Source organism: Branchiostoma floridae, chromosome 12 (assembly GCF_000003815.2).
Source record: "Branchiostoma floridae strain S238N-H82 chromosome 12, Bfl_VNyyK, whole genome shotgun sequence".
Lineage (NCBI taxonomy): Eukaryota > Metazoa > Chordata > Leptocardii > Amphioxiformes > Branchiostomatidae > Branchiostoma > Branchiostoma floridae.
The window spans coordinates 15,636,240-15,651,236 of NC_049990.1; the positions used below are offsets into that span (position 1 = coordinate 15,636,240).

Genomic DNA, 14,997 nt, shown 5'->3' on the forward strand with positions numbered 1-14,997 from the left:
CCATGGGTAGATAGCACTATTTCGTAAACACCGAGAAATATAACACCGACACTCATCAACCACCATCACAGCTTCAAACCAAATGATACTTTCACACACAGGTCCCTTTTTTTAACTTTTGGATATTGGGGTGACATTTTAACAATGGCAATGACAATGAAGTTTATTGCATATTCATGCCCCGTTGGGGCTAAATGCAGTCAGTTTGGTACAATAGGGAGTACTGTAAACGCAAAGTTATACAATTTCACATACTATAGTTTACATGCATCTTCTCTCTTCCTAAAACATTTGTAGATGAACCTACAGAGATTTTCCAGCATATCGTGGTCAGATGATGACATACTTTGAACATATCTTCCTTCGTCATGTGTGCATATTTCTGATCTACATGTGTAGCATTAACAAATGTATTGCGCAGATCATTGTACAGTGAACACTCTAGAACAAAGTGTATTTCGTTTTCTACAGTCATGTGGTTCTTATCGCAAAATACACATAGTCTATCATTAGGAGGAGTTCGGTTGTATCTACCGGCTTCACTTTCCAATGGGTGATCGCTGATCCTTAGTTTAGTCATGGCTCGGCGATAGCTAAAATTTGTTATATCCAGGTATTTTTCTCTTTCAATTGCTTACCGTTTCTGAAGGTTCTTAGCTTATTTCCTTGATTTTCCTTCGTGCCAGGAGAGTTAAGATCTGAGTAAAAGTTTTGAAGAAAGGTGTCTTTCAGTCTTTGTTTTACTTCAGACTGAGCGAATGAAGTGTTGTGATCACTGTTTAGCAAAAGGTAGGCAAAACCAGACTCCTCCCGGATTTTACTAACATTGGATAGCCAGTATGGGATTTTACGTTTGTACAAGTCCTGTTGAACAAAGAAAGCTTAATATTGTTGGATATTTGTTGGTATTTCATTAACTAATCGTTTGTAATATGCATACAATCTTGTGTAAACTTCGATCCACAGGGGATACCTTCCTAGTTCTGCCCTTGTTGCAAGATTACTCGCATTTTTTCTTACGCCTAATATTGATTTACAAAACTTAAGGTGAAGTTGTTCGATGGGAGACTTGTCATTCAATCCGCTCTTGCCCCATATCTCTGCACCGTAAGTTAATAATAAAAAAAAAAGAATATTGGGTCTACGCAGGCATCAAATAGTTTACAAAACACTGATACTGAAGGATTGCAGTCTCCCAGGGTTGTTTTGATGCTGAACAGAGCCCTGGAAGCCTTTTTTTGCAGCGCTTTCATTGCTGTGGTGAAATTGCACCCAGCTGTAAACACCACTCCTAAATAGCTGTAAGAGGAAACTATTTCTATGTCTTTGTTGAGTAAGTGGAATTTGAGATTTGAAAACATATGTCCCTTTTTATTAAATACAATTATTTTTTTGTCTTATTTAGATTCACTGATAATTTCCATTTGTTACAGTAGCGGCCTAGAGTATTTATTGCATGTTGAAGGCCATTTTGACTAGCTGATAGTAGAACGAGGTCGTCTGCATAAAATAGACTTGATACACTGGATTTATTTAACAGGGGCACATCAAACCCCCCCGCATTCAGTTCACCTACCAAGTCACTTACATACAGATTAAACAGTGAAGGGTTTAGAACGCAACCCTGCCTAACTCCTATCTCGACAGGGAACTTTTCATTCAATCCTATGTTGGTTTTAACACTTGCTACGGACTAACTGTATAATCTTTTTATTATTATTATTAGATTTGGTATTAAAGTCCTATATTGTGGAAAACACGATGGTTACGCAAATTAAGTCCTAATTTTTAATAGAATACCATTGTGTACATCTTTGTCTAAGCTACCTGTATGCTGAATATGTTACAGTTATAAAGATTAAACAATGACCCCACACCACATCTTCCTTATTCTGAGCTATCAGCCACAAAATATAGCATGTCCAAGACAAAAGATACAAAAATGTTGAAAATGATCTATAAAAGCTGGAACGGGGTTGTCACTTTTGTAATCTAATGCACTTTTTTTCTTAGGTTTCTACCAGACTTAATTGGCCAAATATGTAACCAGACAGAAGTAGCAAATGGCAAAACTTTAAAAAGCCACTAGCAAATTATTCAACCTATCTGGCTGATTTCTATTATTTCACCAATCCATATAGTCTGGTATTCATGTATGAGTGAGACAGTACATCACATAAATGTATGTGTGTACTTCGTCTTCCAGTGCGCAAAGTTACCTGCCATTGGTGCACTCTGAACTTTGCCCGCAGTAAATCGACCATGCACCAAGGCATATTTGTTTGACAGGTCTGCATGCTTACAAAGTACACGGGTGAAATGAGGTAAAAGGTGAGCCTGACAGAGGTAGTGCAGCCTACGATCCAGCGGTATAGTTGAAAACTGTTCTCTAAAATACAGAATGCTTTCTTGTAGAGAATATAAGCAAAGGTTGTGGTCACTTATTGTGGCGCCTCCATGAAAAATAGAGTTACTGTTTTTGGCGTATCTGTCAGTGTATGATCGTGTCTCTGTAGTATAGTGATGACACAAAGAAAAAAGTAGGTGTTGGGAAGCCAAAGGTCAATGTCAACTTTGAGCCCCATCTTTTACTTCAGCAGAATATACCGTTTCCTTTTTCTTAAGTGGGACACACGCACACACACACATTTCCTCTCTCTCTCTATCTCAAAAACTTTTTCCAAAGTTAGAGAAGTTCAACATATTGTATAAGATTTAAACTCTCATAATTCAACCAGGTGCCATAATACTGCAAAATAACAAAAAACAGTGTTATAGAGGACTTCTTAAAGATTGTCTGACTTGAACTGTGACTTAAATATCTGAAGTGTACAATGTATATACCTTAGGATCATTGAATGCTGTATTGGTATATCTCTTTAATCACTTAAATTGTATTATTTTTCTCAGGTGTATTTGGTGGAATTATGAGAGTTGACATTACATCTTCCATACATGTATGTCATGCATACAATCTACTAACTATGGCCTTACTTGCCTGCTCTATTAAGGTTACTTTAAAGACTAAAGACCAGGAAATAACTCACAGGAACCACTTTATTCCTGTAAAACATTCTTCATTCAAAACTTACAGAAACTACAAACAGGATGAAGGGCTGAAGTACATGTAAGGAATGTCATTCTTATCTTTAACTACAAAAAAAACCATGGGAAATTACAACATAATTCATCAACAAATACATCATTATGAAATATCATGAAAGTTCTTACCAGTACCAGTACCAAACAAAAGTGAATCATTTTAACATCTTTAACAAGTTCAGCTTCAACAAACTGTATATCAAGTACTGTCTGTTGTCTTGTGTTATTTTTACACAGGGCACACCATACTGTAAATGCATTTTAAGTTTGCGGTGGTTCACAGATTTCAACGTGACCACTGCAACTCGAAACCACCACGAAAACTTCTTGTTCCGTCTTCTGCCTGCCAACCCCTTTGTCTACATGTATGTCTGTACATGGTACAGTATTATGATGTGCTGAGGCGACTGCTGTGATGCTAGTAGGTGGTACAGTATGATTACATCAAGAACTCAAAACCACAGCAAACACTTGGTTTTCTCCACAAACTTGAAAGCATTTATAGTACATTGTAAGAGATCATTTCACTGGTACCTCTGGAATAATTGCTAGGGTTTTCACATTCTAAGAGGTATAGAACAAAGAACAGTCAACTAAGTCTTCAAATAACATTTTACAATGCACTAACTAATCTATAAATGTCAAAATGGCAATGGAGCAAAAATTCTATACCTAAGTCAGGACTATTCCACTTTCAAAGCATTAGAGGGGTGGACAGTAGACATAACCTCAAAGCACTGCCCTGTCTTTAAAATCCTTCCAAAAATCTTTTAGCTGCACCCCTCAAGTTTGAACATGGAATTCTCCTCTTAATAGCACCTAGTGAAAAAATACTTTCAGTCTCGTGTATAGAAACAATGGTAAAATATTAATATGTAAGAGAGTCAAGTGTCAATGATGACAGCTTATGGCATGGTCACATGCATCACACCTCGTATGATTTTGATGTCGTAAAATTTACAAATAGGCTGTGACAGAACCAACCTTTCACAAGGATCTCACAGAATCTTCTCAGTCACAGAAAAAAAGGTTGTCTCATAGTTTTATTTAAGGGCACAAAGATCGTTTAGCATGATAAGATTCAAACCCAAGACCTCTGGGTTCTGCAAGATACCCTGCATGTTATGTTACACACTTTCTGTTAAAAGTTTTGTGGAAAATATAAACGACTATCCAAAGAATGCCCTATTGTATAACAAACAACTGTATGATGCATGTGACCATTCACAAAAGCAAAAAAGCAGTGAAAGTCAAGCTGCAACAGGCAATGTAGATGTTGTGATATTCTTCTCAAGCACAGTGATATCAGCTGCCTTACAAAAATATACTGTATCTGGCTCCAAAGTGATGTACGAGGATCAAATGTGACCAAAAGAATGAACAGGGGAAAAGTTACTGCATTTTAGGTTACGTCAAAACAAGGTTCAAATCCAGACAGTACTCTAACTTATAAAACCCACAAACTGCAAATTGTACAACCCATAAATGCTAAAACTAAAAGCATGAACTCAATGTCTAAAATCTAGCTTACAGATTCTGTTAGTCAGAATTTGCTACAAACCAAACCTTAACATACAGCTTGCAAATGCAAAATTCAGAAAAAAATTCTTCCATACAAAACGGAAAGAATTCCTTATCGGTGACAATCCAACAGGAAAAAATGCTTGATTAATGAAACTTATCTTTTTACAATGGTAGCACAAATAAAAAGTTGGTCAGCAAATTATACTGTCACAATCAACAACACTGACATGGCACAACTAAAATTCAGAAGTAGTACTGCATGTTCTTGATAACACAAATTCTAGGGGCAGTTTTCCACCAAGGAGTGCCACTTTGTTCCAGCAATTGTGAAGACATCTCAGATACTTATACCCTGAAAAGGAAAGAAACAATTGGCTAAGAATTACACAGCAAAAGAAAAATCTGAGAAGTTTTTTTGTCTTTACATTCAATTTGGTCTACAAGAAACCTGACACATAAGGTTCTTAAAAATCAGAATCATTTGAATACATGTGCTTTTAACAGAACCTCCAATTTTACAAATTAAAATGTGAACATAAAGTTTAGGCTAGAGATTGCATGGAACTGTTTTTACACGTAACTTTGATGCTGCTTTCTAGTATATTAAGCTAAGGGCACAACCCGACATGCAATTTGTCCGCATGTTTTTTTTTTAAAGGCCACATCCGCCACGTCTTTCTGCAGACGTTCAGGCTGTACAGGGCTGGCTGAATGTACAGGCACGTACGGGAGGCGAATCCGCAGCCCGATAGCACACAAAGTTCTGCCTGCATGTAAAGCTCTACAGGGTATCTGCGTGCTCCAAAATCCATTGGATCGCCTACATGTTTGTACGAAGGCGGTGCTTACAACTTACGGATCCCAAAAGATTGCCAACGTTTTGGCACGTAGACAGCACGTATTTGCACGTACGGTGGGTTGTGCCCTTAGCTTTAGGGATACATGGTCATATATGGAAGAAGTTGTATCTTACTTTGAATTTACATGAGTGCAGCCTGGTTATAAACCCAAAAAGATGACGCAAACTTTACAAATGTCAATTACGGAACATATAGACTTGTACATTGGCAATTGTGTGTCTGCTCCCTACCACAGTTTTAAAGTTCTTTATTACTGAGTACTCTTATGTTTTTTGTTCTCACCTATTTCTTTGGTGATTTTCCGTTGATTTTGATGGGTGATTTGGCTGCGCTGAGCGTCCATGCCGACCGGGTCACACTCGTGTGGTCTGCGGCCGCGCCATTTCCATTGGAGTTGCCGTTGGACGCACCATGGCCATTTGCTGTGTTGCTTTTCGTGGTGGTCCTGGGTGGAATAACATGACAGTTATTGTGAGTTGCTACAGTAACTGCTATTTTTGTGAGTTAGCTTATTTGCCACTAGAAGTTCCCCACACTTGCATCATGCCAAGGAACATAAGATTTCCAGAACATCAGTGTAGTGAGTCATCTATCTGAAGAAGGTCGGAGTTCTCAACCGTTTAAAGTTTAAACTTTTTCACTATGGAATTTACCAACACAGATGAGCTTTCATTCGGAAAATAAGATTTTGGTTGTGTGGAAAGAAAGTTTCCTGCACCACTGACCTACAAACGTTGTAGGTTTTTCTGTGATCATTTTTCATTTCCTGCCTTTTTTTAATAACATTTGTACACAAACAGTTTCAGTCAATTTCTTTTAAGTGAGGCATGCAAGCACATGGGCTACATCACGTTGATGAACGATGGTTTTAAATTGCATTTGTTTCAATATACAATACAGTTTGAGACCACTGTCCGTCGACTTGATATCCTGAAATACCCTGGTGCTAAATACAACGAATAAAGGTTACCCCGCGAATAAAGGTGAACTAGCATTACATGTACTGCTTCACCAGATTTTATGTTTATGCACTGCCAAATGCACTAAGTTTTTTTAATGAAAATCTGTACCCATTGGAATCTGCTGTATCTGCATCAAACTTCAGCCTCTTCTGTGACCTGGGTTGACCTGGAGATGACCTCTTTCCCGCCGCCGCAGCGCGCATCGACTCGTTGATCGCTTTCAGTTTCTCGGATGACCCCAGCCCCTCCCCAAAGCTGTACAGGGCTCTAGTTCTGAAATAAAAGCAATGGTAGTACACTTTCAGTGATGGACAACTGCAGTAATCTGTAAACTGTAGTATCATACAGTGGGACTTATTGTTACCAAGTACTGTACATGTACATCTAGGGGAATCCCAGGGTCAGGGTTTTCTAAAATTCACTTGTCCTATCAGGCAAGTACGTAAAAGATTTACTTGCCCGAATTGACTTTTCACTTGCCTCAAATTTAGATTTTTCTAAAAAAAATAGTATGTATTTTTACTTTCAGCGATAGAATTGTTTTATCATTGGCTCTATTTTTCAGTGTTGACCAATGCTTGATGCCATGACTATGTAAAGTAACAAGTATATTATTAAAAATCTCACTCCTGGAAAAAACCTACTTGCCCAATCGGACAAGTGGGCTAGGACATGCACTTGATTTATCAGCCCTTTAGGCCACACCAATTTAATTTCTTGGTTCATGGATTTTTCATAAAAAATATGGAGCGAGAGGGCGAAATAAAAATAAAAATAAAAATTGTAAGATGGTTGGGGTAAAGGTAACGGCTAATCCAAAACATAAAGAAAAAAAGTTTTCAGCTTGAAAAAAGTACAAAAACACTATTTTTGTACAGTAAAAGCACCTGTACCCACACTTTAAGGAGCTTATAATATAAAGGCCAATTTGCTACACCAGAAAGTTGGTGAATGGTTTCATTAAAATAGGAGTGAGCGAATCCGTGAACCAAGAAATTAAATCGGTGTGGCCTTAACTTGCCCAGAACAATAGGACTATTGGACTTGTCCAACCCTGCATCCTCATTAGATATAGCTGTGCTGTGTATCTGTGAGTGTGCGATATGTCAAAGGGTGCTTACTCTGATTATACATATACAGATACAGATAATATTGACAGTAGGTAGTATACAGTGACAGGTGGGATAAACTGTACATGTACAAACCTTGGAGTCATCTGCCCTGGGGATAGCAGCTCTCTGTGGGTGGGGCTACCAAAGGGGGACTCCCTCAGGGGCGAGATGTAGAAGTTATTCCTGCCTGGGACACTGTGGGCAGAGGACATAAAAATCTCTGCTATGTTGACTGGATTTTTACACTTTCTTGTGTACTACTGGTACTATTTTCAAATTCAAATAGAAAAGTGTTAATGCATGGCATGCGTAGTATATGCAACAGTTAAATGAAGTCACTGTAAAATGCTTTAAATTCTTGGAAGCTCCACTTTTTGTGATTTTACAGTGGCAACAAAATGAAGACATATTGCAAGAAATGAAATATAAATTTTACCTACATGTAGACATACGTAATTATGAAGTTTTTTTACAATATTTGTTGTTACTTACGTGACAACAGGAGACTGGGAGAACCTGGACGGACTCTTACAGGGCAGGGGGGACAACTGTGGCATCTGGAGGGGGAAAATCATAAAGAAACATAGAAAAATAAAGATACCAAATGGATAGAAACACATCTATACACGTTGGGAGAATAACTTGTCTTCCAAGATCCACCTAGTTTCAACATTTTAGTTGTCCTCAAATATGCATGAAAATACTAGAAAGGCAACATTTGCAAGCAAATGCATGTACATGATGTCTACCTTCACATGCTCAATCCTTACAAACTACAGTAACTGCTCTGATCTTAATCAAACACATTCATATATATATATATATATTATATATATATATATATATGGTACGTGTTCTGTGTTTGATTTGCTGACCCAGGCGAAGATGATGGATGGAGAGCAGCAGTTAAACCAAAACGTCTTGGCGACACGTCCAACCCCTGTAACATTGAAGAACGGACGCTAAACCGGTCAGAGAGAGAGAGAGAGAGAGAGAGTACCCAGCCTCTCCGGCTCTGTCTTGCTATTTGCTGCATTATGCAATCAAAGCATCAAGTGTCAAAGGATCTGCTACTTTACAAGTGACCATTGTGACAGTGTTCTTGTCCAGGTCATTGATCTTACTTGTTTCTGGAGATGAAGAGGAAAAAGAAACAGAGCAAAAACAATTAACATCGAGCAGATTAAAATTGGACTGAGCAGAGCACTTTGGACTAATGCTTGTAGCCTTTCACAGACTACACCTATATATCAGATATTTTGTGAAAATGTATATTGAAAGGTAATTAATATGTAGAATGCAATTAGATGTCTCCAGGAACAAAGGTTCCCAGAATTCTGGCTCAGGTTCCCAGAATTCTCCAGAATTCTGGCTCAGGTTCCCAGAATTCTCCAGAATTCTGGCTCAGGTTCCCAGAATTCTCCAGAATTCTGGCTCAGGTTCCCAGAATTCTCCAGAATTCTCCAGAATTGACTTTGTTCCTTGAGACATCTAATTGCATTCTACATATTAATTACCTTTCAATACATTTTCACAAAATATCTGATATATATCTGTGAAAGGCTACAAGCATTAGTCCAAAGTGCTCTGCTCAGTCCCATTTTAATCTGCTCGATGTTAATTATGTTATGTATCCGTTCTGTGAAGGTAAACATAATGAATACTTGACTTACCACATCAGGAGAGGCGAACCTGAGGATGTAGTTCTTCAGAGTCTGCATGTAAACCCTGTTGTAGAAACCTATGATGGAGTCATACTCCTCACCTGAGATCCACGCCTCCTTATACACCTGTACAGACAAAACACACACTAAGGGTTGTAGGAAAACAAACTTCTGTTTCACACTTTCTGTTTTTTCACACTTTCTACATCAATTAAGCAGGCAGAATTTGACTGACATGTTTGTGTCCCCATTTGAATTCCAGTGGGCCATAGCTCAAGTATTAACAGCATTTTGTGATCAATTGGCAAATATTAAGTTTTTCTGGTTAACATTATGAACTGGAGACATGCAATGGTGGTTATTTGAGAGTGTAATTAACACTAAAATGCAAATGGAGATGCCAACAATAACATGTACATTAACTGCTTTAAACAAAGTAGGTCTACTGGAAGGAACAAATTAATTACATGTAAGTACCGGTACATGTACTTACAGTCTGTGAGGCTGTTGGGAGGTTCTTGTAGGCTGCAACAATAGACTTGAACTTGGTGTCACACCCACTGACCTTACAGATGGCGTACACTGAGCACATGATGACCTGTAGATGGACAAAACTTAGTCAAGACTAGGACATACCATCAAAACAGCCCCAAAAGGCAACTCAGGGGACCAAGAGAACCCGGTCTATATGAAGAGGTGGCCTGGTGTGATTGGCCAGGGACAGTCATGTGACCGGCGCGTGGTGAAATTCCCCACTACCTCGCCAGATGGCGCGGTACCACCATGACTGTATAAACTTTCTATTTAACAATTATGAGGCAAGATTTCTTAACACAGAAGAGAGATAGTCAAGGCAATAGAATACAAGGGGAGACAGTACTGACAACAATATGAACAAAAGAGTTTTTCCTGTCTGCCCCCTTTAAGTTTAGAATGGAATAGCCCTAACTAAGCTCTAGATCTTGATCATTGTGAATATGTTGCAAACAAAGAGACAGATCTTGCAGACAAGATTTTTTGATCCTAGAGAATTTATCAGGCTGAGCACAGAAGATTTATCTCGTAGTCTTGATTATTGTAAATAGAACTAAGTACCTAATGATAGAAATAATGTAAATATTCAAATAGAAAGGAAAATTCCCTCACTTGGGATGTAAGAGTAGCACTGAAAAATTCATATTCCTCATGCGTTGTGACAAAGCCATTATTGCTAAACCCACAAAATCCTATATTTTCATCATCATAGAGTAGGCCAAACAAATATGACAGATATAATATGCCACTCTTACAGACATTATGTATTTAAACATGTCATGCACTTATTATTGTCTGTACTTAGCCAATTTGGATAAACATTTGCAAATAAAGGATTCCATTCAAATCATTCTCCTCCTACCTGATCCAGATGCCTGTTTTTCAGGAGCTCTGGTCTGTGGAGCAGGCAGAACTCCAGCGCTGTCCAGATGCGGTGCTCCATCTCAGCAGAGACACACAGCAGTTTGCACAGGGACTGCAGCCGCATGTAGGCCAGCTTACACACTGGGGCAAAGGAGAACGAATGTTGCTTTGTCAACACAACTTTAAATGGTCTTATGGTTAGGGTTAGCGACTAAGAGTCTAAAAAAAAATGGGTTTGAATCCCTCAAATTTTATTTGTTACAAGCCAGCTCTTGAACTCAAGGACTAATAAACATCAGGAATAGACTGCTTTCTAAATGTTAACTCCAGTGCCATTTTGAAGTCTGCTGTCTCAAGAGCACAATCTGACAGGAATTTGCTTTGAGTTGGGCAAAAACAAGGGCCAGGCAGGAATTGTAGTAAGTCTAATTAATGAGCATGGCACAACCTTTGTTTTTGCCTAACTCACGCACACTTTCCATTAAAATTAGTTCACTTTTATCCGTGGGGTAACAGGGTTCTAGCCAGGATTTCATTTTAGCGTAGTGGGAATGGTGTGGAAGGGCAGGGATAAACAAGTCCACTAGCCCTATAGTCCCGGGCAAGTGAAAATGCCAATCGGGCAAGTGCATGTCCTTCCCCACTTGCCCGATCGGACAAGTTAGCTTTTCTCCATTGAGTGAGTTGGCACTTTGTTAACATCACATGTAAATTGTAGGATTTTCTGGTCAGTTTTAAGGGTCATATCACCATTTTTCATTGTGCAGACATTGATAAGACATTGTTGAACAAGCAAATGATACCAAAACACCACTACACTAGTTAAAAATTAGCGTAGTGGCCCTTATTTTAGCGTAGTGGTCACAAATTTTAGCGTAGGGGCCCACTATGCTAAAATGCACTGGCTAGAACCCTGGGTAACCTATATCCGTTCTTTTTTTTTAAACAGGGTATCTTAGGATATGAAGTGGACAGTGGTTTTAGATTCCAATATTCTCAGTTTATAATAAAAAATTGAAATATTGCAGTCTACTTGAAAACCCTTAATACCCAGTTTTGTCAGAACAACGGATATAAGTTACACTACGAATAAAGGTGAACTAGCGTTAGATTGTGCTCTCCAAAAGAAGACTTCACAATGGTTTCAGAGTTCGAAAAGGGGCCTATTGGTAACTATCTTCCTCACCCTTGTTGTAGAAGAGTTGAAGAGACTGAGACTTGCGCCTGTGCGGCCCCGGACTTCTGCAGTGCAGCCTGGCGGGGGAGCGATACGGCGACTGTTGGGCGGCGGAGAACCGCGTGGGAGACAAGTACCTGAAAGATTCAATGCAGTTTCGTGTTAATGACGAACAGATGAAAAGAAAATGGTACGGCAATGTGTCATGAACATCCAGGGCTTGACATTCACTTTTGGGATTAGGTGCACTGGTGCACCCAGCTTGAAAAATTTGGGTGACATTTTTGGGAGCACCATTTAATTAACTTCAAAGTTATTACCTATTAATAAAACTTAGTTACAAGTTATCAAATTCTTAAACAAGTACCATGACAGATATTTTCCTTATTTTTCTAACACTTAGATGTCAAGAATATGATGTATACTAGTATACTTTGATATCTTTACATGTACCTTAGAAAATAATTGGGTGCACAGCACAGTTCCAATTTTGGGTGCACCCAATTTCGAGCCCTGACATCATTACTAGCAAAAACTATCATGCAAGGAACAGTTCAGGGAAGAAGAAAAAGACGGGAGGATGATATCATCAGAGATCATAATTAAAATGGACTTATTAATAACCATGACTTAATGTCATAATTGCATCCATGGACTGGTTAATGAGCTAGAATGAAAAGTAAGAAAAGCGTTGAACCCAAAATATGTTCACCAGGATAGTTCTAACTTTACACTTCATGTTCAAGTGATGGAACTTACATTTCTGAAGCAGTAGAACTGTGCGGAATGTTGCCGTTGGTGACCCTTGACCCGGGCGAGGTCTGGAAGGACGGCCGCGGCATCTCAGAAGTCAAGATGGCTTCATACAATGGCGACCCCTGAAATTGAAATAGTAGGTAGGGTGGTCACCATGCATTTCTGAAGAAGTGATTTGATCCGTGGCCGAGTCATACCCAAGACTTTAAAAACAGTACATTCTGCTTTTTCTACGTAACGCTAGTTCACCTTTATCCGCAGGTTCCTTTTTTCGTTGTATATAAAATAGGAGTATTAAGGGATATCAAGTCAACAGACGAGTGTTTCATACTGGAGTGCTTTGAAAATATTGCAACTTGAAACCAAAGTCTGTTGACTAGATATCCCTAAATATCTTGTTTTTAAAAACGACAGATATAGGTTACAGTGTGGATAAAGGTAAATTACTCTTAGCACTCAGCAGTTGGTAGTTTAAGACACACAGACTAATACCAGTGCACTAGCCCCCTGCTATAGTGATTTGCACAAAGTTGTGTGGCCTAAGGGCCATTTAAGTATGGCGAGGGAGGACTTGAACTAGAATGGTAGATACATTTGTACTGACAATGTTCTATGTACAGCCACACCACAACTCAATAGACTTAACTGCTAACATTTAAATGTGGAGTGATAAACATTTTAAAATTACCTGTAAGGATGTAGCCTGGAATGGTGTAGTGGTTAGTGATCCTGCTTCTGAACCAGAATGTTGGAGGTTCGAATCCCAGCAAAGTTTTTGGTTTTCTGAACCCAAATTGCACACTTCTAGTGAGGGTTGCAATCCTTGAATACTATGCTAAGCTTACAAACCCATGTTTAACATGTTTAAGAGCTCACAATACTTTTTCTACAGGGAATCCTAGGCACTGACATCTGCTCACCAAACTACCCATTCAAGATTGCATTAAATATTATTACACTTTGAAACAAAATAAAGTAACACGAACAATGCACATGCAACTAGATGTACTAGACACATCACAGTGAGAATGCACATGATTCTATAGTTCAACAGAAAATACAAATCTGTGCGCAATATCTACTTTGTACATCGTGTCCTATTTACATCTGACATACTTAGCTTTTTATCTACAGCTGAGCCAAAGTCATTCTCCGTTAGCAATCCATCGTTCATTTACGTACCTCAAAAAATGAACTTCTGTCTTCAGTGTTTCTCAGGATGATGAATCTAAACCTTATTTTGTTTTAAAAAAGTTTGTTTTCAAAGCCAGTGTTACTCTGTCTTCATACCTTCAGTCAGATTTTTTTATGTTCAAAATGCGGTCAAATTTTAAAATTTTCACCTAAAAACCTACGTTACAAATATTGGAGGAGCTCTGTCACTAGCAAATATCAGTTGATCCCTAAAACTGCTACTGTACAGTGATTGAGAGCACAGCAGACTTGTTCAGGCTAAAAATGTTGTTTTCGAGCTTGCAGACTTGTCGTCCAGCTATTTCTAAACCAATTGTGACATTGGCTTCGATACTGTCTTGTTTTATATATATATATATATATATATATTATAGTGGTTTGATTAGTCCACCACTACAATAGGAAGAGCTGCATTCTGAGGTTTGCGTGAGGCAACTCTTGGACTAGCCATGCCCTGGTCGACTGTTACGTTGTTTACCGTGGTGGTCTTTTGCGCTGGTACATTCTGTTCACTTCCATCTGCAACACCTCTTTGCTGATCCGGGGTGTTTCCTGATGCAGCTTGTGCCACATTCGGAGGCTGGTTTGAATCCTGTCCTTGGTTGTTGAGTTGATTGTTCTCCCGTGTCATGGCAACGAGTGCTCGGGGAATGGCTGTAACGGTCTGCCATATTCCCTTTCTCAAGTCCGGTGTGCGGACAATACTAGCGACGGGGTTGATGGCAGCGTTCCACGTCATCACCACGGCTAGTATGAACGACCAAAGTGACGAACACACGTCCACACTAAGACAAACAAAGCACAGCACGATCGGAATGAGCCAAAAGACAAAGGCCACCACAACATGGACCATGACCGTCCTAGCCTTGTGCACCCGTTCTTTAAACTTTCTCTGCGCCTCAGCTTGTACCGCATTCTGAGGCTGGTTCGAATTCTGTCCTTGGTGGCTAACTTGAAGTGCCCCTGGCCCTCCTGCCTGCTCAAGCCTTCTTTTAAGGCGCCGTTTTATAGTTACGAATACACTGATACTTGTGAACAACATGATACCCGCTAGGAAGAGGATTACAGTGCCTAAAATACCAAAGTATGCAGTGTAGTAAAAGCCAGTGCAACTTGGGGCGGGCATATCTATACAGTTCCAGCCCATACTAGGCGAGAAAGCAAATACAGACAGCACAAGCCATGAAGCTACAATAGCTAGAGCTGCATTACGTTTGGCATTTCGAGAATGGCTCTGAAAGAATATGG

At 39.1% G+C, this 14,997-nt stretch overlaps 1 protein-coding gene across 1 annotated transcript in view; it reads right to left on the bottom strand.

The window, feature by feature from the left end:
* Window positions 1–3,036: 3,036 nt before the first annotated feature.
* The window catches only part of LOC118427291 (retinoblastoma-associated protein-like), a 66,221-nt gene continuing 54,260 nt past the window's right edge, over window positions 3,037–14,997 (bottom strand). Inside the window, exons 20-29 of the mRNA XM_035836990.1 lie at window positions 12,559–12,677; window positions 11,809–11,936; window positions 10,621–10,763; window positions 9,718–9,822; window positions 9,234–9,350; window positions 8,053–8,117; window positions 7,654–7,755; window positions 6,557–6,721; window positions 5,769–5,931; window positions 3,037–4,978 (exon numbers count right to left, since the gene is read on the bottom strand). Coding sequence (XP_035692883.1) covers window positions 5,769–5,931; window positions 6,557–6,721; window positions 7,654–7,755; window positions 8,053–8,117; window positions 9,234–9,350; window positions 9,718–9,822; window positions 10,621–10,763; window positions 11,809–11,936; window positions 12,559–12,677 — 1,107 coding nt within the window. The 3' untranslated portion in view covers window positions 3,037–4,978. The remainder of the gene's footprint in view (window positions 4,979–5,768; window positions 5,932–6,556; window positions 6,722–7,653; window positions 7,756–8,052; window positions 8,118–9,233; window positions 9,351–9,717; window positions 9,823–10,620; window positions 10,764–11,808; window positions 11,937–12,558; window positions 12,678–14,997) is intronic.